Source organism: Amblyomma mixtum, chromosome 4 (genome assembly GCF_055824585.1).
Source record: "Amblyomma mixtum isolate Tamu chromosome 4, ASM5582458v1, whole genome shotgun sequence".
Classification (NCBI taxonomy): domain Eukaryota; kingdom Metazoa; phylum Arthropoda; class Arachnida; order Ixodida; family Ixodidae; genus Amblyomma; species Amblyomma mixtum.
In genome coordinates, this window is record NC_143015.1 from 5,017,605 (window position 1) to 5,041,842 (window position 24,238).

Sequence of the window (24,238 nt, forward strand, 5' to 3'; positions counted from 1 at the left end):
GCGCACAACGTGTCACAAACTTGCTGAAATGACGATTGTCCATTCAGCAATGCAGCATGGCTACCCCACAGTTAGATGAACAAGTGGCGCAAAGTCATATTTATTTATCACTTATTTCTTTACTTACAATACCTTTCACTTGCAACATAGCGCTAAAAAGACACGGACACAAGGGAGGCACACAGGACGGGTGCTAACTTACAACTGAACTTTATTGCATGAAACCAGGCAATATAACAGAGAAGAGGAGATAAAAACATTTGAAATAAGGAAGCACTCAAACAACGTTATCGTCAAAAGGATAGAAAAACAAACAAGTGTCCTGGCTGTTATCCGGATTTCAAAAACTCTGTTGTCATTGATTGCCACAAAGATCAGCTTACGAGGGAAATTATAGAGGCATTCAATATACATTCACAAAAGGAAGATACGTTAAGCGTAGAAAGTTGGGCTAGTTGGTTGGTAGTACTATTGTGAGACATTCCAGCGGCTAAAAAGACAGGGACGAAGGTAGACGAGACAGGACGAACGCCGTTCGTCCTGTCTTGTCTACCTTCGGCCCTCTCTTTTTAGCCGCTGGAATGTCTCACAATATGAAGATACGTGCGTCAGTGCTGCCTCAGTGTTTCTATCTGACAAGCAAATGCTTTTCATGTCTGCTAATCTGTAAATATTGTTTGACGATAACGCTGTTTGAGTTCTTCCTTATTTCAAATGTTTCTATCTCCTCTTCTCTGTTATATTGCCTGGTTTCATGATATAAACTTCAGTTGTAAGTTAGCGCCCGTCCTGTGTGTCTCCCTTGTGTCCGTGTCTTTTTAGCGGTATGTGGCAAGTGAACCATCACCAACTCGCCCAAGCTTTTACTCTTACAATAACTGCCGCCCCCGAAGGCATTATTGCAGGGGGGAAAGAGTACGGATTTCTTGCATGAGGCCATTCTAAGGAAAGGAAGACAAGAAGTGTAATGGTACTACAGTGAAAAGACAGACATAGGGAAGGAACAAACAAATTTCCGAATGGCAACAGCAAACAAAACAACAATGTCTCGCGAGCCCGATACAGAGCCCGAAAGAGCGTTTCATCCTGGCATTCAGTAATTTTTTTGTTGTGGTTAATTGCATTCAATGATGGTGTGTGGAAAAATGATTAGTGAAAGACTGTGGTGGTAAAATCAGGTTCCATTATTTTAAATTTATGATCACGCCTCCATATGAATAAAGGTTGCAAGAGTGTATATCAGTTGAAAACAACAGTGCTCAAGAGCGATTGGAAGAAAATAGCGATAAAAATTAAGTCACAGAACCACGGCCGTTTTGTGGTGGAAAGAAGCAACGTAATAAGTAATCTACTTTGAAAAACACCGATACCCATACCCAACGGTTATTATGTGGCTGACTATCTTGCAATGAAGAGACTATATGGTCTCAAAGGCTGTTACATGCGTTTAATTATTATGTCTTTGGTATCTTCTCCAGATGTTACATTCATTCGGGCTTTGCATATGTAAAGCATAATACTGCAGAAACTAAAACGAAACCGAATGAGGCTACCTTCCCGTCGCCCACTCAAAACACCTGCAGGAAAGCTTTTTTTCAACAGTTTCACAAAATTCGTTGAAGGAAACTGCGATGCACTGCACGTTTTTTTTCTGCCCTAGAGAAGCGCCTGCAGGAGGGGCTCAGCCGCAGCTGCTCAGCCTACGGCTTCCGCTCAGCACAGCCTGGCAGACCTGAGTTCTGTCAAAGGCCGCTTCAGTGTACGGGTGTTCGGGGCACCTCTATTTCCCTCCGGGAAGGAGCTGTGCATCCGTCAATCTCCTACCCAAAAAGTGAATACCAGTTTCTCATATCGTAACTTTTCATTGTTATTTTGTTTAGCTTACAGCAATACTGTAACTTTCAGGTTGATGTGCTTAAATTACGCTCCAAATTTCCTCGCCTGGTGTCGTTTGATTCCCCAAAATACACTTTCTACCAATTTTATTCCTCGTTTCTGTATAAAATCGCACCTTATTGCCTGACAAAAGAGAGAACTTCCATTCCTTGCTCTTATTCGCTGAATGTTTCTGAGTGTTTCTTTTTATTATCATATTTTGGCCTACACTACTGTCTGCGCTGATCATATGTATTTCCTTTTTTATTATTCGACACTGTTATTGCACTCTTTGTATTTTTCCCAGGAATTTTGATTTTAGTATTGGTGGTTTGGTAACATGTGCATTGATGTGCATTATGGCAGTCTTTTTACCACTGTGGCGCGTAAAACGATAGTCATCAGCGAACAATACAGGTCAGCGTGGTAGTGTCTCTAATTTCATTGCTTGCTGACAGTTCATAAAACCGCACAGACAAACTTTGAGGCACAAAAAACTGGACGCCAAGGAGGCGTATATGCGAGCGGCGTCAACAAAGAGCAGCGCACCAACCTTTTCGCTCAGCGCCGGGAAGGTCCGGCTGACGTAGGGGAAAGACTGGTCGTCCGTCACGTGCCAGTGGAGGACGTTCATCTTGTTGTAGGCCATAGCGTCCTGCAGAGTAGGGCGCCGTAAAAGCAGGTGGTTCACCAATTAAAGAGTCGTTTGGGAAATAGCAGCACCCATTTCATAACTGTGTGTAGCGCTGTATTTTCTTTTTCACATAACTTTCTGCCTGGTGTAAAGGTACGAACACGCTAGCGGAAAAATGCGCGGCACAGCGCTGGCGGCGCAACCCCCGCCGCGAAAGGGACGGCCACACCGGCGGCACGAATTACATATTCCATTACATATTGGTCGCTCCATAGCTCTTTTATGCTTACTTCATAAATATCGTCAAAGCACCAGGCCATCTCTCTTGCCCCTCGAAGAGCCTTCACGCATTTCACGCCGCCTACATAACCAGAAGAGCATAAAACGCATTTACAGAAGAACCCTAGCCTTCAATTCATCTGCACTTCCACGTGCCATTGTTCTTTGGTTTTGTTTGGTTTTGTGCGGTTTAACGTCCCAAAGCGACTAAGGCTATGAGAGACGCCGTAGTGAAGGGCTCCGGAAATTTCGACCACCTGGGGTTCTTTAACGTGCACTGACATGTTCTTTCTTTCACTGTTCTTGGACACTGTTCTTTGGAAGGATCTTCCCAACTGTATCACATCTATTGGAAACCACCAATCATTTCAAGACCATCTGCACAAACGTTTTCTTTAACGACATTGTGTCTTGTTACAGGTTGTTCTATGTCGTTGGTTCCCTTTTCTTCTCGTTGGTATTGCATTAAGTTTTGGTTTATTGTGCAATTTCAACCATTCGTTTGTTTTTATCGCTACTGCTTTTTCTTTAGATGCATATTGGGCACATGCGATGCATTCTTGCTACTATTTTAAGTTTTGTTGCTCGTGGTGATGTACTATCGCGCTCAATATGAGTTGCAACGCGCGGTCATCGACCGGGGTTCGTTCCGTGGTGTGCCTCCTCCAAACAGTCGCTCGGAATTCTGGGAGAAACTTTTTTCTGAGCGGGGGTGCAGTTGTTTCCTGGAACAGCAGTTTCTCCCAGAATTCCGAGCGACTGTTTGGAGGAGGCACACCACGGAACGAGCCCCTGTCGATGACCGCGCGTTGCAACTCATATTGAGCGCGATAGTACGTCTTGTGGTTACGTTTTGCCCTTTATATTTATAATTGTTTTTACTTTTTGCCTTGCATCACACGTTGTTTTTAACTTATTGTTCCTATTGTGCTTAATCTATTGTTTTTGGCCCCCTTACCCAATGCCCATCTGGGCCCTGCAAGGTATTTTGAATAAATAAATAAATAAAAGGCCGACGTCAAAGTTGAAGGTGATGTTCGAGGTCGAAGGTGGACCATAAACTGTACCACGCATGGTTAGGTATATGCGCATAGTAGCATTAGCCATGGCTTATCTTAAGGTAGTTTCAAGGTCATTCGTGGGCTCACAGCGAAATACGTCCCTGCTATAGTATCGTAGCTTTCGCTACAAAAGTACATGTTTCCCATGGGAAGGAAAGAGTATAGTCCCTCATGCCATGCAGTGATACGACGGCGCGACCCAGCGATTATCAAAGCACCTTGCATGCTATCATGAGTGGCGACGCTCAGGCAGAGTGACGCTGACGTGTGCAAAGGCAAACTTCTGTGAACGCTGTCGGGATTATTCTGAAGAGCTGCGCTCGTGGTTCGCGCACAAAAAAATAGGAGGAGTGTAACGAAAAGGCAGAAAAAAAAGAAGTCCTTCGATTTCCTGCTCACGAAAAAGCTGCAGTTCATTCCCTAAATTAATGACGCCACGAATAACACGTGCTGTGTGAGCAGTATGAGCTGAAAAGGTGCTGAAAGGACAACGTCATGCGCAACTAGTGTATCTACCAGACTGAGAAAGTTTCCAATGTAGCGCTGGGACAGTGATGATTCTTGGCAACTTTCGAATTAATGGATTCTGAAAAAAGGTCTATTGTTATTTCTGACATTGCACGGTACAATGCATCCAGTATAGCTTCACCACCGTCACCTGACTACACCCACTGCATAGAAGACGCCTCGCCCATGTTTTTTTCAATTAAGCCGGTCCTTTGTCGCCTGCGGCTTCCATATCCCAGAAAACTTAACCTCATCCACCCACCTTTCTGCCGCTCCTGCTACGCTTGCCTTTCCTTGGAATCCACTCCGTTACCCCTCAGGACCAGCGGGTATCTTGCCTTCGCATTACATGCCTTGCCCAAACCCACTTCTTCCTCTTGATATTGACTGGGACTAGCTTAGTGCCCAGTATAGCTTATCGCCGAATCTTCGCACTGCGGACTTGTGACCGTTCCGGGATCCTTTTTTTTTCAGGCGATAGCTGTCAGCACCCGTTCCTGGGCTTCGCGTCGTCGCCATCGTAGTAGCAATAATAGTAGTGCTAGTATGTCTATTTCAGTAGTAAGTCTATTTCATTTTTAGTTTCTCCACTGGAGCTCTCCCACGTCCACTTCCTGTTGGCTCGTTTGCTAAAGAAGGTATACATGATCCGTTTGTTATTTATATCTGCGAACTCTACTAATAACTCTCCCCTGCTACTCCTAGAACCTATGGCATAGTCGCTTACCGCCTGGTTTCCAGTCTGCTTCTTGCATACCTTCGCATTGAAGTCGCCCATCAGTACAGTGTACTGTGATTTTATTTTGGTCATTTCCAATTCAACGTCTTCATAGAAGCTTTCAATGACGCAATCACCATGACTTAATGTAGGCACGCAGGCCACCACCTTTAGTTTGTACCTCTTATTAAGCCTAATTACGGTAGCTGCCACCCTCTCGTTAATACTATAAAGCTCCTCTATGTTGCCAGCTATATCCTGATTGATGAGGAATCCCACACCTAGTTCTCGCCTGTCAGCTAATCCACGATAGCACAGTACGTGCCCACCCTTTAGTACTGTATACGCCTCATCTGTCCTCCTAACCACACTGAGCCCTATGACATCCCATTTAATACCGGCTGATTCCTCCAAGAGCACTGCTAAGCTAGCCTCACTTGATAAGGTGCTAGCGTTAAACGTCGCCAGGTTCAGTTCCCAATGGCGGCCTGTCTGGAGCCAGAGATTCTTAGCACCCTCCGCTGCGTCACTGATCTGACCGCCACTGTGGTCAGTTGCTCCGCAGACGCTGGGGACTGAGGGCAGGGGGTTAATTGGTTTGTTCATAGAAGGTTGTGGCCAAGTACTACACCAGGGTGGCCAAAACCGGTTCTGGTGAGGAAGTGCGTTGTCGGTGGTGGTCTCTGAGATAAGGCCGCAGCCCAGGCCTGGTTATTCAATTCCATCTACACGCGGAGATTCTTGCTCCTTTTTATAAAATCCGGTTGAGAGTTGGGAGACACCGAGATTCGAACCTCGGTCCTCTTCGAGACGCGGAGTGTCGACACGCGGAGTGTCCTCTTTTAAACACAAAAAAATCCGATGGAAAATTGCGAACACAGGGGCCGGTCCTATGCCTTGCAGGGCTAAGCCACAGCGCGAGGCCCAGAGTTTCAGTGTCGCGAAAAACGCGGCCAAAAAAAGCCAGCGCCCCATAAAAGGGAGCCGGCAAGGACTGCGACCACGCGCGGAAGGCCGATTAAACGGCCCACCTGAGTCTTCCAGTGGCGCAGGCCTGAACCATACATTTATAAATTCGCTCTTACATCGTCAAGCTCGAATTGTTGTCAAATATGAATACCTTAACAGCTGCCTCCAAACTTGCGTTGAACAGTTGTTTTGTCAACTTCTTTAAAAACGAAATTGGTTTTGGAGGAAAGGAATGACGTAGTAATTGTCTCGCATATCTTGGCGAAAATACGAACCACGCCTTAAGGGAAGGGCTAAAGGACGGACTGAAAAAAATTCAGGGGGGCACTTTGTTGACCTAAAGTGCGGCGAGGTGAAAGCCTTAAGCGCGGTGTTGTTGCTTGTGTCACTGATGTGTGGTTATGATTTAAGCTTCGCCTCTAAGAGCTTTTAAGCTTCGCCTCTAAGAGTGGAACGCGACAGCGGCTTTCAACGCTGTCAGGGTGTACACAGAATGCCATTGCCCGTTCGGCTCTACGCCTTGCACGTCTGTAATTTGGTTTTTGAGGAAAGGAAATGTATCTGTCTTGCACATCTCTGTGAGCACCTGAACCTAGCTGTAACGGGAAGGGAGGAAGCTGGGAGTGAAAGAAGACACCGTATTCACTAGACGCGCCTTTGTTCATTCCAAACCAGCGAGACTGGTATGGCGGAGGGGTTGGCGTGCTCGTCTCGCACTCCGGAGATCCTGGTTCAATTCTCCAAATCGACCAATTTCCTACTCCGTTTTATTTATTTATCTGGTCTGAGTAGAAATGTTAATTAGGCTATTTCGCTAATTAAGCAGTTAACTAATTTTAGACCCATTTACATGGAACTTCAATATAGGATCTCTTTAATTGGTTGCATGGTTACTAGGCAAAGTACAATTGGCTCCGTTTGAAATTCGCGCACTCTGACGTCACTACCATTTTGACCAATTGAAACAAGGTAAGCGTAGCTACGTCGGCCATCGGAGGTCTCGCTTTGGCGGTCAGAGTGTTGCTTTCGCTACTAAAGAGGAAAGAGGCGCCATAGTGGAGGACCTCGGAATAATTTCGACCACATGGGGATCTTTAACGTGCACTGGCATCGCACAGCACATGAGCGCATTTTGCATTCCGCCTCCGTCGAACGCGGCCATCACTCAGGGATGAGCCAACAGTGCTTTCGGCAACGAACATCAATCACTCCAGCCGGGCCAAGGGATTGCGGGGGACGACCGAGAGAGGACAGCGGCCCCTTCTTTTCTAGGCGTGCGAATGGACTGCGAGCACTTGGTGTGGCCTGTTGGTGGGTGTTCAAGTGCCGTTCAGCGTTAGCTGTGACAGACGACGTGTTCTACCTTATTGGAGAGACGCTCACCAGGGTTTCGATGATGGACTTGAGCGGTAGGAAGTGCCTCGACGTGTCAATCAGGAGGCCTCGGTGCGTGAATCTGGGTGCATCGTGGATGACCGTTTCGTTCAGGGCGAACTGCACAGGGCAGAGGGAAGGTGTAGTTAGCGCCCAGCGAGGACCCGTACAGAGTGGCCGAGGTCACAAAGCATCCAGTTCGGATGCTTTCTTTAAGGGGATAATTACGTCTTGAATAAACAGCGCGAACGAAGACGAGCACAAAAGACAAGAAAACGGACGACACAGCGCTGACTAACAACGGAGGCTTTATTGCTGATTACACAAGTATAAATACATAGATGTCGGTAGAGAGGGAAAGGTTTACAAAGTGCAAAAAAACACACAAAAAACACAAAAACACACACAAAAAAAACATAAATATGAAAACAGCAACACAAGCGCGCTAGAAATCAGCGGAGATTATCAGCCCCCAGAAGTAACAGCTCTTTTTGCAGTAGTGTTAGCGAAGGAGTGCTTATACATGCATTTCCCTGCTTGAATATGTAGTAGGCCTCGATAATTCCCCTCGCAGTTTCTTCCCGATTTTTGGCAATGACCTTGGTTTCATGATATAGCGGTACGCACTGTTTTTTCTCTGTCTTTGCCCATTCACAATACCGGCAATGAATGCCGAGGTGACCGGAAACTACTTTTGAGACTTTATAGCTGTGTTCGCTCAGCCTTTTATTGATACATCGTCCCGTCTGTCCAACGTACTGCCCTCCACAGGCAGAGGGATGTTGTAAACAACCCCCTTATCACAAGGAACGAAGCGTGACTGGTGCTTAGTTGTGCACTTCGCCACTTTTCCTTTGATCTCATTAACAGATCGGCACAAACCAGCCAGACGATCAGGCGCGGAAAACACAACATCGACACCTGCTTTTTTCCCCACTTTTTTCAGGGAGTGTGAAATTCCATGTAGATATGGAATCACAGCGACACGTTTGCGGTTGTTGTCCGATTCCTGGCCATCTCGTGTAGCTGGTTCTGACTTGCTCTTCTTTAGGGCCGACTCAGCTACTGACGTGATAAGTTCTAGGGGGTACCCTGCCGAGAGCAACCTTCTTACCTGATGTGAAACGCTGGAGTGCAGTTTGTGGTGGCAGGATTTTGTTAATGAGCTGTTCAAACAGGACCCTATGATACCCCTCTTAATGAGCTTGGAATGGCAAGATCCATAGGGAAGAACCATAGGGATAATTACGAGATGCTAACGTCACTAGCGTAATGCTGTCAAGCGCTGCGTTTGCGCAGTAAAGTTAATCTATTTACTGTATAGCCTGTCATGCACCCAGCGATTGTTTTTGCGTCAAGATTACACTTAGTCGACCCTCGGATGACTTGCGTATTCTTATTTTATTTATTTATTCCATACTACAGACCTCCCAAACATCCGATCAGGCTGGTAAAAACAACAATAACAAATATAAACAATGCATCAATTGGTGGCATTAGGCAACAACGAGTTATTTCAGTCTGTTATCGTTCGTGGAAAAAAGTGAAAACTTAAATACATCTTTTATTTCAGGGTGGATGTTTGGGCGAGTTGGTTGCTCGTGATGAAAAACTGTAGCGCTCGAGACGAGGACACAACGAAGACGACAACACATGCGTGTTGTCGTCTTCGTTGTGTCCTCGTCTCGAGCGCTACAGTTTTTCATCTTTTATTTATTTATTTTATTTTATTTAAAACATACTGCAGTCATTGAAGACCAAGCAGGAGGGCAATACAGGTCATAAGTAAACGCAATTCAGCGCCACCATTAGCAAGCAATCACAAAAAAGCAACACAAGCAATCATAAGCAATCAAAGAGTATAAAACGCGCAGCATGCAGTGCAAACACAGAAAAAGAAGGAAAAAGAAATGAATCAGTAAAAGCGAAGAGTAACATCAATCCAGAGCTTTTCGTACACGTTCTTCGAAAACATTTACATCATGCGGGGAAAAAAACTTCTATTCTCAGTGTATTCCATTGGGAGACAGTGCGTGGAAAAAATGAGTTCTTAAATCTGTCAGTACGCGCAAAGATTGGTTCCAGGTTGTAAAGAAGGGAGTGCCGAGTTTGACGACCCTCACGTGCATGAATGAACAATCGCGCGTTGATACCAAGTTGGTGATTGCAGAGCCATCATCATCATCATCATCATCATCATCCTTTATTGAACCCTTAAAGATCCCGTCTGGGACATTACATAAGGGGGGGGGGGGGAAGACAGTGGTGTGAAACGGTCATACAAAGGTATGTAAACATAAAAAAGCATAACAAAAAATAACAAGAATAACAAGTTTGACGTGCAATTAGCGTCAGGTAATTCAAATAGTACAGAATATATGAGGCAAAGCAGTTGTATAGAAAATTAAACGTTAAAATGTACGGAAATTAAATAAGTGGGAAAACACTTGTGGGGTGGAGGGGGAGGGGGGGCGCAATGGGACGATTAGGCGTAGTGCAGGGAAGTTAAAGCATAGTTTGTGTAAAAGACAAAGAATTGATACTTTTCTGCGGAGTGCTAATGGTTCGAGGCCGAGAGACGATTTTAGGTTGGTAACGCTGTGTCGAGACGAATATTGCGACGTTATGAAGCGCGCTGCCCGATTCTGGATAGCTTCGAGCAGTTGTATTAAGTAAGCCTGGTGAGGGTTCCATATTGCTGAGGCATATTCCAATTTAGCGCGAATGAAAGTTTCGTATGCTTGTTGTCTGATTGATGGAGGGGACATTGATAGTGATCTTCGGATAAAGCCAAGTGCTCTGGAAGTGCTTGCGCAAAGTTTGATAATGTGGTCTGACCATGTTAATTTGTTTCTTTATTTCGACGCCAAGGTACCTGTATGAATTCGTGTATTCGAGTGTATTCGATACAGAAACCGAAGCCTGGAAATCTTTCTTCTGTTTTCTAAGGTCAAAATGTTGTCAGCACTCATTAGAGACGAAGGTGAATCTAATCTCCGGTATGAATTGAATATGAAACGAACTGCCTTTCTCTGTACCATTTCTAGTTTATTTACGTCTTTTTTCAAGTGAGGGTCCCATACTGTACAGCCATATTCCAGCTGAGGTCTGATAAGGGTATTGTATGCAAGCAGCTTAACATTGGAAGGGGCCTACCTTAATTTGAAACGAAGAAACCCTAGTTTCCTAAGGGTTGTTGTACAGATTTTATTAATGTGGCTGGTCCAGTTCAAGTTGTTAGTTCTCGTAACACCTAAGTATTTACACTCGTTGGCCTGAACTATTGCACATTCGTTGATTTTGTACAAAAACTGAGCCGGAGATTTCTTGTTTGTTACCCGAAGAAGGGCAGATTTTTCTCTGTTTAATTCCATAGACCAAAGATTACACCACTGGTTCACAGCATTAAGGTTATTGTTCAAAACGATTTGGTCATTGGTACAACGGATAGTTTTGAATAGGACACAGTGATCTGCAAACAGCCTTATACTAACGGATTCGGTGTCAACTGAGGCAACGATGTCATTAATGTTTATGAGGAATAAAATGGGGCCAAGGACACTTCCCTGGGGGACCCCAGAGCCAACCGGTAGAATTCCAGATGAGCAGCCATTGACGTGGACGAACTGTTTTCGGTTATTAAAGTAGGCTTGAATCCATTTCACAATCGGTAGAGGAAGACCAATGTTCTGGAGCTTTAGGATTAGTTTGCTGTGTGAGACGCGGTCAAATGCTTTACTGATGTCAAGAAATATGTCAATTTGCTCGCCCTTATCAAGTGAGGATGCCACTTCGTGAATGGTAGTTACTAGTTGAGTAACAGTTGAAAGACCTCTCCGAAATCCATGCTGGAAACGCGTTAAAACATTGTGTTTTTCAAGAAATGCGATTATGAAATTGGACAAGACATGTTCTGTAGTAGCGTGCGGCAGCCGAGCGGCCGCAGCAGAGAGCCAGCCAAGACCGGTGCAGGACAAGGAATCAGCGTTTATTCGTCTGACGCTTCTTTTATAGGCAGCGGTTGCGTATCCGCTGCTGCTATCAGTGCGCGTCATGGCAAAGTGACGGGTCATGCACTTGACGCTATCACAGTTCCATGAGTTTACACGTACTGGAGGTTAATGAAATTGGGCGATAGTTACTAACATCAAGGCAGTCACCTTTTTTGAAGATTGGAATCACTCGGGCTATTCGCCAATCGTCAGGAAGAACACAGTCCCGCAATGATAACTGGAACAGATGAGTAAGAATATGGGCCAGGGGTTCCCATAGCGGCGCAGGAATACGTTGGGTACATCATCAGGTCCTACAGAGGTCTTCACTTTAAGATTGAGTAGCATATTAATGACACCTTCGTACGTAAGAAAATCAGATGACAGATATGGGAGGGAAGAATCAAACTGAACGTCGTCGTGAGTCGTGGTGAAAACAGAGTGAAAGCAGTGGTTCGCTGATCTTTCGGATGCGCCATTCGAGTATCCGGCACAGAGTGTACGGCGCGAGGTAGCTACTTTGAGGTGTGCCCCTGTCGAAGGGCTACCAAATTGGTGTGCACAGCTTTGTGCAGGGTTTCAATGCCTGCAGTCGTCATTTTTGTGGACACCGGACGTTTTTTTTCTTTGTGCCTTCTCGTTTCCCTACGTGTGAGTCATTCGCTGTGCTCATGTACATACATAACTTATTGTCAGGACGCAGGTGTACAGTGGCTGGTCGGTACGCGATGCGGCGCCGATGGGTTGTTTGAGCTTTGGGTACTCAGAAGAGGGCCCTGGTTAAGCTAGAGTTGCCACTGAGTGCTTGACCACTCAACGACAGCTTTCTTCTTTTTTTTTATGAAGAACCTTAAGTGATTGCTCCCGAGGCATACGTATGTCCCGTATGCACGTATGCGGAGAAGAAAACGTAGAGGAAGGTAGCGGCTCGGAATGCAAGGCCATTAAGCCTGAGGACATCATCATCATCATCATCATCATCAAGGAATTCAGTGCTGCTTGTATGTGGGCTCAGAACCCTTCATTTCCCAAGTATTTGGTTAGCCGATATCCTTTCCCCAGTCTTTGATTAGCGGGCGGAAACTTTATTTTCCTCTCCCTGACCTTAGATTGGTGAGAAGTGTCGCTTGATTTACAATTGGATGCTGTCCCCGCCAAGGGCGGAGATAGAGGGCTTCAATCTAAGCGCTCTGGGTTAAGCTGCGGCTGATTTCGTGTAACCAACGGTGCAGTCATTCTGTAAATAGTTTTCTCCTTGCTCATTTCTTCTAGTTTATTTATGTGTAAATTAACAGTTAACCTTCTATTCCTGCCTTCAAATAATGTGAATGTTTGCGAGTCCGAACAATCAATCCGTCAAGAAACCCGATTTCATCATCAACATGTGTTTCCTCTCGTCGCCACGTGAAGGGGAAACTCAACTGCATCCGTCCGTGCAAAATGAGGGGTTAGTAAACTCAGATGGTGGTGCCGAGTAAGCCCGGACATTGAAGAAGAGAGACAGGACGAATGGCTAATTGCTAAATCTCCATTAAACTGCGTGGAAAGTAACCGGAATCGCAGACTTTTCCTTCGCTGCTCAAGAAGCTCAATGCCATTATCACGCATTATTTGTGAGGGAATGCCATATCGAGAGAAATTTGAAAAGATAAATCGCACAGCTTTCATCTGTACCTTTCGAAACATTTTCTATTTTGTTTAGCAAAAGGCTCTCAGAAACCGTCCTCATATTCAAGTTTAGGTCTAATTACTGAATTATAAGAAAGCCAATTTACGTTAGGTGGGGACTTTTCAAGTTTATATCGCAAAAGAATATAACTCACGCAAGGCCCAAGAGCAAATACTCTCACTGTGCCAGTTCTGTGATAAATTGTTGGGAAATGTGACACCCAAATACTTACATTTGGTTTCTTCCTGCAATGGTGTAAGCAAAGGATAGTGAAGCTCCTTGACGAGGGAAGCGATGAAAGAGCGTATTTTCAGTGTTTCCGCCTTAGTGGTATTTAATAGTAATTAATATTTTAGTGTGCTTTGCATAAGAATATGCTGTTGATTTTGATGACACTGATTGCATACCAAAGCACGCATGATATGACGGCAGACATAAATGGCCCTGACTAGTGTTCTCTCACTTCTGGAAGTTCCATTGGACGCAGTTTTCACAGCCTCAGCCATAGATAATATGAGGATGCCCCGACTTGCCTATGTTTTCATATAATATTTTCACGTTGCTGTCACCAGATGTCACGTTTTAACAGCGGCTGAGGGTCAACAGCGACGTATCCCAGACGTGCGCTTCCAGATGACTTTCACTTTCACACACACACTTCCTCTTCTTCTTGAAAGGCGCTTCCGTCTGCACGAGCACTGCGTCATTAGCCCCCCTCCTCCGAAGGCATCGACGCGATGCCGCCACGAACGCAGGAGTGGTCTCGAGAAGAGTCAGTGCGCCCGTTCGTAGCAGGGCTTCAGGCGAACGACGTGGACCACGTCGGGGCGGGGGTGGCGGCGAGATTGTTGAGGCACGTGAGGGACGACTTCATAATTCAGCATAGAGTTTCTTACTATTACCTAGAGGGAAAGCTGGCAAGCCGTCTATGGGAGTTTGCATGGAGACCCCACGTGACCACCTCAGCCACCATGGGCGCTCAAAGCATCATGGGGCGGTGAGCTACTTGTTGCGGAACTGTAACTTTTGGCCAAAAAATAATAAAAAAATAAAGCTGTTTGATAGCTACAAACGTCCTAACATTCAATATCTTGTCTAATGATTGCAACAAACGAGCAGAAAAGCATTTAAGTGCAAAGTTTGCCTAAAATAAGACATGACTAGCTTTCCTATTGGCCAAGTGATGAACACTAAAAAAACTAATATTTCGTAATTAACAGGCGCACTTTTAAAAGTAAATATGTTTTCAAAAAAAATGTTGTTGTTTAGATACTTTAAGAGGTTTTTAATGGCATTTCGGAAGAGTAAAACCTTTTATTGGCGTCGTGTGTCGTCGCGTCTTCACTACTATGGCTTTTGCACACTGCGTTCGCGTGAAAGTCGTCTGCGCACACACGAACTACGTTTTCGGAATGAAACGCCTTAGTACTGCCACTCTGTGTTCCCGAAAAACTACGACTGTGCCGCAACAAGTAGCTCACCGCCCCATGATGCTTTGAGCGTCCATGTTGGCTGAAGTGCAGCGCCGCCAGCTTTCCCTCTAGGTAGTAGTAAGAAACTCTATGTAATTCAGGGCTCCAAGGCGTCGCACAATTCGGTAAGGACCGAAATAGCGGCGCAAGAGGTTTTCACTTAGACCTCGCCGTCGGATTGGGGACCAAACCCAGACAAGATCACCCGGGGGGTATTTAACAAGCCACCTCCGTAGGTTGTAGCGTTGCGCGTCCTGGCCCTGTTAGTCTTGAATGCGAAGCCGTGCGAGTTGGCGGGCAGCTTCGGCGCGTTCTAAGAAGGATGCAACGTCGTCATTTGGGTGGTCGTCGTCATGGACTGGAACTCATTTATATCACGAAATAACAAAGATACCGCCTACGATAACTTTGTTTTGGTTCTTAAAAATTTAAAAGAATCCTGCAAAAAAAGTATCATTGCCAAAAAACGAAATAATAATTGCTTCTGGCTTACAGCTGACATTCTCGCAGCCATTAGATGCAAAGAAGCGCTGTGGTCAAAATGTCGCGCTTCACCAAAAAATGCAAACTTACGAAATGAATTTCGGGCTGCTAGGAACAAAGTAACCGCTCTTCTTCGGTCCTCTAAAAGGCGTTACTATGCTAGCCAGTTTCGCAATTGCCACCATGACGTGGCCAAAACTTGGGCTATCGTGAACGAACTGCGCGGGCGTCAGCGTAGACCGGTCAAGGACGCAATAGAGCATAGTTTTGGTCACTTGACATCCTCTTTGGCAAATGATTTTAATAACTTCTTTTCTAAAGAACAGCGCATTGCCCGTGCCACATCACGTTCGCCGTTACTTCCTTCTTCTGTGATTGACTCAGCATTTCTTCCACACATAACAGAGCCAGATCTTTTCAGCATAATCTCCAGTCTACGGCATAACAAATCGGCTGGAATTGATGGAATATTTATCAGCGACCTTTCCAGAAACTTCCAAAGCTTGAAGTGTGTCCTTCTTTTTATGCTAAATGATATGATTGAAAGTGGCTTCTTACCATGCTCTCTTAAACAAGCGCGTGTTATACCACTTTACAAGGGTGGCAAAAGAAATGATATCACGAATTATCGCCCAATATCTATCGTGTCGTGTATATCACAAATTTTAGAAAAACACGTCTTATGTACAATGTCAGCATTTTTGCTGAGGCATAACGTGCTTAGCCCACATCAATACGGATTTGTTGCTGGTTCTGGTACCCAAACGTTATTAGAAAAGATGTCGGATTCCGTTCATTCTAGTTTTGATCAAAATGAAGTGGCATTTGGTCTCTTTCTTGATGTCAGGAAGGCATTTAATACTGTTCACCATGATATTCTCTGTGAAAAGTTGTTTTGCTATGGTTTTCGTGGTCCTTTTCAAATGTTACTAAGAAATTATGTGTCTCAGCGATCTCAAATGGTGGAACTTGGACCTGTGCAAAGCAGAACTATAGACTTATATAGTGGTGTTCCCCAGGGATCCATCTTATCACCCCTCTTATTTAATCTCTATGTTAATGACCTCCCCAGCATTATAACTTCATCACAGATTTATCAATATGCAGATGACACCCTCCTCATCTCATCTAATACAGATTTTTCTTGCGCACTCCGTCAACTTCAACAGGACGCTACTAATCTATATGATTGGTTTCAATGTAACCTGATTGATATAAACCCCCAAAAAACTCATCTAGTGTGCTTTAAAAATGCACACAAGCCAATCCCGAAAAACGCTGCGGTTTTTTTGCACAGCTCCAGTTGCACTGCATGTTCTTGCTACCCCATTACATGTGTTCCGTCCGTGAAATACCTTGGCATTTACTTTGACAGTGATTTATCCTGGAACACGCACATGGCACACCTCAGTAAGAAGCTTAGAGGCGTCGCATGCTTGCTCTATGCTCTAAGGGCCTACCTGCCATTTGCCATAAGACGTTTAATTGCACAGTCTTTGGGGTATTCTCTGCTGAGATATGGCATGTGCTGTTTCTTCAACTGTTCTGCAACATGGAAAAATAGGATAAACCGTATTCTCAAGAATATGGCTAAGAGTGTCATCTATTCAATACCCCATAAACAGCAAAGTGTATTCCTTTCTTCAGGTCTGCCTTCCTTTGACATTGTGTTCAAACAAGTCACTGTACTCAGATATTTCTGGAACTCTGAATTTCGGTTCCACAACGTTAAACCAATCCCATTAAGAAAAGTTTCTCGATATATTGTCCCTGCAGTGCGAACTCATTTTGGTATGTCTATGAGGTCATATTATATCCCATGTATATTCAATGAGATGCCTGATAATGTTTTCAACTTGAACACTCGCAGACAGTTACGTGATGCTATTGCCGAGCTTGAACAGCTCTAGTGCATATGTTTTAATGTAGTACACAAAACAATGAATTGATTTGGTAACACAGGTTGTTGCTGCTGCCGGACGGCGCCCTACAAGCCCAATTGAGGCTTTGGCGCGTCCGCGTCTTGTATTGTTTCTTTGGTGTGAATAAAGTATTTATTATTATTATTATGAGGCAGCATGGCATCGAGTGTTGTCGTCACCTGAGGGCCATAAACGAGGCTAATGGGCGTCATGTTGATGGTTTCTTGTACGGCTGTATCATATGCGAACGTGACATAGGGCAGGACGTCGTCCCAAGTTTTATGTTCCACGTCCACGTACATGGAAAACATGTCTGCAAGCGTCTTGTTTAGACGTTCCGTCAGTCCGTTAGTTTGGGGATGATAAGAAGTCGTCCTACGGTGACTGGTGTGACTAAAAAGTAGAATATGGTGCAAGAGCTCAGAGGAGAAGGCAGCCCCTCTGTCCGTAATCAAAACTTGTGGAGCCCCATGACGTAAGAGGATTTGATGCACAAAGAACTGGGCTACTTCGAGGGCGGTGCTACTGGGAAGGGATGCTGTCTCTGCATAACGCGTGAGATAATCAGTGGCTACGATTAACCACCTTTTTCCAGAGCCTGATGCAGGGAAAGGTCCCAGAAAGTCCATGCCGACTTGTTGAAATGCTTGCGAAGGCAGCTCAATGGGCTTGAGGAATCCGGCTGGATTCACGGGCGGGACCTTACGGCGCTGGCAATCCCGGCAAGTGCGTACGTAGTGTGCAACGTCATGACCCATGCGCAGCCAGTAGTGCTTCTCTTCAATTCTGCCTTGTGTTCTAGTAATCCCAAGGTGGCCGAAAGCTGGTTCGTCATGGCAGGCGTGAAGAATTTCATTGTGTAGGGACAGAGGGACGACCAGCAAGTACCGCCTAGTGTTGGCAGCGAAGTTCTTCTTAGAGAACACCGTTACGTATGCAGAGAGACGACAAAGCGCGCCTGAAGGCTTTAGGAACTCTGCTGCTGGCTCCTTCAAGATAACGAATGACGCAAAGCTGACATTTGGGCTAGTTGGTGTGAATTCATGGTGGAAAAAAGAGCGCGAACTAAGACAGAAACACAGAAAAGAGGAGAGACACTACAAGCGCTCTTTTTTACTTGCAACTAAGGTTTATTAGAAAGAACAGAACAGAATATATATATAAAAAAAACACCCACGACTGCGTACGTCATAACAGATTACGTGCAAGGCGTGCAAGATGATCTAAACAGGAGCATCGCGCGTGTGCACCCGGTTATTTAAGTACCTAAATTCCAAATCTGACAAGGCCACTGAAGGATCCCTCACACACCGTTTGCCGTTTTTTCGGATAAAGAACGCTTCCATCAGCTCCCGGGTCACCTTATCTTGGTGGAAAAAAAGCACGTTAGTTTTCGCGAAAAGGGGTGTGCATTTGCAAACCCGGCAGTGTGCGGGAAGGTTGTCTCGCGAGTCACTGCCGAGTATGTTGCGGTGCTCAAAGAGCCTTACATTTACACAGCGCCCCGTTTGCCCGATGTACTCTTTACCGCAAGACAGTGGCAACCGATATACAACACCCTTTTTGCAAGGAATGAAAGGCGCCACACGTTTTGTGTGTACAGGCCTCGCGATTCTTGTGGACACCAGCCGCCAGTTTTTTGTCCACTTGTGGGCAAATTGCAGCAAGCTTCTTAGGAGCCGAGAACACCACCCTAACATCGTAACTCTTTGCCACGCTCTTTAACCCATGGGAAAGCCTGTGAGCGTACGGAATGACAGCCGACCTACGGCGCTCACTGTCAACACGGCCTCTTCCGTTGGCCCCTGTCTTGACCCACCTCAAAACTTTTTCTCTTGCCCTGGAGATGACGTGGTCGGGAAAACCACTACTTTTCAATCGTACCACTTGCTCCGACACACTTTCCGCAACACGGTGGTGGCACGACCTAGATGTGGCGGCCTTAAGGCACGAAACAGCGATACTGTCCTTGATCAGTTTTGAGTGCCCTGACTCATAACCGAGGAGTGGCTTGACGGTGCGCTGGCGATACATCCAGCAAAGGTGTCCCGGAGTAGCTCTCAAAGACATGTCAAGAAAGCGTAGCTCGTTGCCAACAGAAACCTCCGTAGTAAAACTTAGACCACGGCTGAACTGACTGAACCCCCTCAGAACGTCCACATCGGCTAGTTTTGAGGTACGTGGGCTCAAGAATCGTCGGCACGGCTACGGAATTCGGCATTGGTTGAGAACTGTCTTGTGGCGATGGAGGATCTTGTATACTTTGTCGTTGAGCAGCCGCACCTCCAGAGGCTGCTGCATCTAATTTCCCCTGCGGGGACTCTGAGACTGGCCTCTTCCTGGGGAACTGTAGCGACGCGGTGATGGAGATCGAGAGAAACGGCGCTGTACGGAGTCCGCTTGCGAGATGTAGTCCGCGATCTCCTGCGGTCGTTCTCCATACAACGGACGAAGACAACCGACGGGGAATCCTCGAAGGCCGATCTCCTTGTATCGGCAGTGGCATGGGAAACAGGAAACAATGGGAAACAGGGAGCAGTCCCAATTCGGGAGGTAAGCCCTGCAATCGGCGACTGCCCTGGTGGACTGGCGTGTCTACCTTCGGTATTTGTACGGGGTTTGAATTGCCGCTTGAAGGGGGCGTTTAGTAAGGCTGAGATCTGGGCGAGTTGGTATGCATTCATACTGGTGAACAGCGCAAAAAAAGGCGGCACAACAAGACAAGCGCTTGTCTTGTTGTTGTCCCGCCTTTTTTTGCGCTGTTCACCAATTTGAAGGGGGCGTACGGTGCATTAACGACGTACCCAGCACCTCCACCAGATGTCATGTTGGTGTCACCAGATATCACGTTTTAACAGCGGCTGATGGTAAACAGCGGCGTAGCCCAGACGATGATAATGATGTCCTCGGGCTGAATGGCTCATACGTGCGCTTCGACATCACTTTCACTTTCACACATACACTTCCTCTTCTTCTTGAAAGGCGCTTCCGTCTGCACGAGCACTGGCGTCAATATGACCTTGTTTAATTCAATGCATAGTTATTCGTTCTGATAGAGCGATGGCGTAGAGGTGGAGCATGCGTCCCGCATGCAAGAGGAGAGAGGTTCGAATCTCGGTGTCTCGCAATTCTCCACCGGATTTTAAAAAAAGGAGCAAAACTCTCCGCGTGTAGATGGAATTGAATAACCAGGCCTGGGGTGGGGTCTGATCTCGGTGACCGGAACAAACAAAGTATTTCCTCACCAGAACAGAATTTGGCCACCCTGGTGTAGTACTTGGCCGCAACCTTCTATGAACAAACCAGTTAACCCTCTTACCACTAACTCGTTAATGGACGTCCGCTCCATTAGTTCCCCCCGTTCTCTCTTCAAGTATACCCTAATTCGATAGCTTACCATCATTTGGTCGCTACAGCACAGCTTTCCGAGGTCCTCCACACACTGCACGGCGCCAGGGTGAGCACGTATGTTCAATTCAATTCAATTCAATTCAAAACTTTATTTCCAACGACTCGTTGGGGGTCATGAGGCAAAAAAGCTGCCATTGGCAGCTTGAGGGTGCCTGATGCCCGTACAAGGCAGCAGCATATAGCGAACACAAAATCTGAACACTTTCACATAAATTGACTCATCGAAACACATTCCAATCACATCAAAACACAGCACAAGAAAGTATACAGTACGAAAAACATAAAGGCAATGAAAATACATTGAATACGATTAGCTGCACAAAAACTGGGATGAGAAAAAAATTTCACGTGTCTGTTTTCTATTACATGCGCTTAAGTCAAAATTTGCTGACAGTAATTTGTTAAGCAAGCACGGCAAGTTGTGCGTGAGCGACTGTAGCATGTAATTTGTACGTCTTCGTGGTATCAGCCATGTCTCAGATCCACGGGTGCGACAATCACTTTTCTGTTTCTGCAAATGCGAAAGGAATTTTATGAGGCTCTTAAACTTTTCATCGGAAAATAAGTGTGAGTACAGTAGACGGAACTCGTAAATTTTTTCGACGCTTATTATGTTATACCGTGTGAACAATGGTGCAGATGAATGTAAATAGGACACATTTGCAATGCAACGAAGTGCTTTCTTTTGAAGAAGGAGCAGTGTTTGAATATTTGTTTGTGTGGTTGTGGCCCAAACCAGTGTACAGTAATTTATGTGAGAGGAAAACAGTGCATGATAAATTTGAAGTTTTGCTCTATCTGGAAGAAAATGACGGCACCGTGCTAGTGCTCCGACTGACGTAGATAGTGTCCTTGATAATGATTGAATGTGATGATTCCACGACATGTCAGCAGCAAAGGTCACGCCAAGAATTTTATGTTTCTTAACAATTTCTATGGGTGCACCCCCAAGGACCAACCTTTCTTCTATCTGTGCTTGCTTCCCTCTAGCCATGAATAATATGGCCTTAGATTTATTGCCATTTATTTTTAAACAGTTCTTGCAAGCTCTTTATTGCAAGCTCTTTTTTGGCTTCTATTAATAGTTCGTCTACATTTTTACCGGTGAAAAAGATGCTCGTGTCATCTGCGTAGAGCACGTATATTGCATTGCTTTCTTTTTGCACGATATCGCTCACATAGATGTTGAAAAGAAACGGCCCTAAAATACTTCCTTGTGGCACGCCGGAAGTTAGTAATCTGTGTGATGAGTCACTTTCAGCGATAGAGACGCGCTGCTGACGATTCAAAAGAAAGGATTTAAGTAAAGCGAAACCAAACTCCTCGGACACCATAACTGAACAGTTTGTCTAGTAATATTTCGTGGTTTAGGCGATCAAATGCTTTGCTGTAGTCAATGAAAATTCCGAGGGTAAGTCTACCTTCATCAATATTAGAGATCATTAATTCCTTCTGAGTTAATAGTGCTGTTTCCGTTGACCTGCCTTTCCGAAAGCCATGTTGAGCATCGTGCATGTCACAAAATTTGCGCATATTAGGAATACCAGCGCCGCGCTGAAGCAGTCTCGCCAGCGAACGCCGTTAAAACAGGGGAGAAAGAACCCCCGGAGAGCGCCTAACCTTGTGTGTGTTGCTGCCCTCGCCACATCGCTCGTCGACGCGGCGCCAAGAGAATTTACGTCAGCGCGCGCCACCGATTGTTCCTGAATATGCGAGTAATTTGTGCACATTGCCGCGCAGAGCGCAGGATCCGACTACGCCGTCGAGGCCCGAGAACAGGCAGTTGACGCGGGAAGTATTCCACAAAATGGGGTCATTGTGCACGAGGACGAAATCCCCGACCTGGAGCAGAGTGGAAAGCATAGGAGGCAGCTTGACGGGTGGAGCGCAAAAGTAGCAAATAGCTACGCTGCAGTAAAGTTCAGGTTCTTCTTCTTCCTTGCACCAGAGGTGCCCCGCCAGAGACGGTTTGTAGAGTAGAAGACTGAATCGCTATCTTCGCACCAGGGGTGCCCCGTCAGAGACGGTCTTACGATCAGGTACGATGCAGGGATAAAGCGAATACTTGAAGATTTATATACAGATATTTACATCACATACAAATTTAGGCGCTGGAGACAAATTTAGCGGCAAAAAGAGAAAACAACAAAAAGGTGAACTGTTTAGCACTAGGGGAGGCCCCTACTCGGCATAGCCGAAGATGCATAGCCCCTGACCTTAGCCCAGAAACCTTTTTCTGGCGCCGGAGCCCGGTTTTAAACACCTCATGGCCCGGCCCTTCTACACTTTTCATATGATTGGCTAATCGAGAGAATGGCCAGCCCTCCAACTACCGTAGGGTAAATCACCCTCTCCACCACAAAATAAAAATAAAAACAAACACAAATACACATTTGTGCCAGCACGTGCGCGAATCGGTACCGCGGGGCGAGGGACACCCGTACTTCCCGGCGCATTCGCGAGCGGCCGCGTTTCCAGAAAGGAGACGCTTCGCTTTGAGCGCCCCGTCCGCCCCCTCACGCCGTTGGCGTTCACTGAAGACAGCAGCGGCAGGGTGCTAAGAGAGGATTAGCGGTACTAACGACCCCGCTCGCACTACCGATCCCTTACAGCTGCCATGGAGTCCATGGATGGTCAGTGACGGCCTGTCGATGGAAGGCGCGCCTTGAATACAGAATGCCGATTCAACTGCTGCTTAAGGCACGTAGCATGCTTTTCAAGCAAGAAATGAGGCGGAGTAAGGGGGCCGGCTCGTCTAGGTCGCCAGCCAAGGATGGCCGGATGTTGATGTTGGCTTCTACCGCGCACAACACTGTCTGCAGCTCCTCGAATGTGAGAGAGCTGCTTCCAAGAGTTCGCTTGAGTCCGGATCATCCGCTCCCATCAACCTCCCCATCAGGGTGCTCGCTCAACGCTAAAATTCCACGTGAGGTGACGCTTACTGCACAAGTCTCGCACAGTGCGGAATACACGGGCGCAGTGATGAAAGGTGAGGCCGTTTTCGGAGTAGACGGAGGAGGGCATTGATGAAGCGTCGAAAGGTCATGAGGAACTCGAAGGCAGTAATGTCTGACGTCAACTCCAGCTGGATGACTCGTGCGATGCCGCATGAAAACACTATCATGCAAGTTTTAGAAGATCCTCGTTTCGATGAACGATGATACAGAGGGTCACACAAGTAGGCGCTGAGTATTTCAAAAAAATACGCTTAGGCTGCACGCTTCCGAGGAAGAGCAACGACAGGGGCTGCTTTTGGAATAAGTCGCCGCCGGCGACAAAGAAAGCAGGAATCCAGGGCGCTCTTTAGTGACTGCCATCCTCTGAAACTCAGAACCACTCCCGAATCTCGCTCTCAGTCACCTCAACGCCCGAGTGCAGGATTCACTCATGAGTGGAGTGAATGAGAAGCCTCACCAGGACGTGGCGACCGGGAAGAATTATATTGTATTTGATCTTAGTGGTGCATAGTAGCTCGTGTAGACGTCCACCCACACGAATAATTCTAGCTTCGTAAAGGAAAGGTTGCGATTGAACAATGCGGGACGATGGCATCACCCACCTTCCGGACGCCAGGGTGTCTACTTTGGTCTCGTGTTGCACTTGGCGAATCCAGTGATGCTCTGCTTGGAGAATATCCGCGCAGGAGAGAAGACTTTTCGCAGAGTTGCTCCCAACGGCTATTTTGTCTGTTAAGCGGGAGACCGAGGCCGTGGCGCGCAGCGAACGAGATTAATGGCTGTAGTCGGCCACTCGAACGAGACTCTCCGTTTGGGAAGTGGTCACAGCGAAGCAGGTCTGGGCTGCAGGGATATTGCCGGAAACTGTGGTCTGCTCACGCTGAGGCCGGTGAAGTGCGCCCAAAATGAGCCACG

General features: G+C 46.3%; 1 protein-coding gene across 1 annotated transcript in view; it reads right to left on the reverse strand.

The window, feature by feature from the left end:
• The window catches only part of LOC149345529 (beta-hexosaminidase subunit alpha-like), a 161,726-nt gene that overhangs the window by 122,078 nt on the left and 15,410 nt on the right, over positions 1-24,238 (reverse strand). The window contains exons 3-4 of the mRNA XM_089586106.1: positions 7,427-7,537; positions 2,429-2,530 (exon numbers count right to left, since the gene is read on the reverse strand). Coding sequence (XP_089442232.1) covers positions 2,429-2,530; positions 7,427-7,537 — 213 coding nt within the window. The remainder of the gene's footprint in view (positions 1-2,428; positions 2,531-7,426; positions 7,538-24,238) is intronic.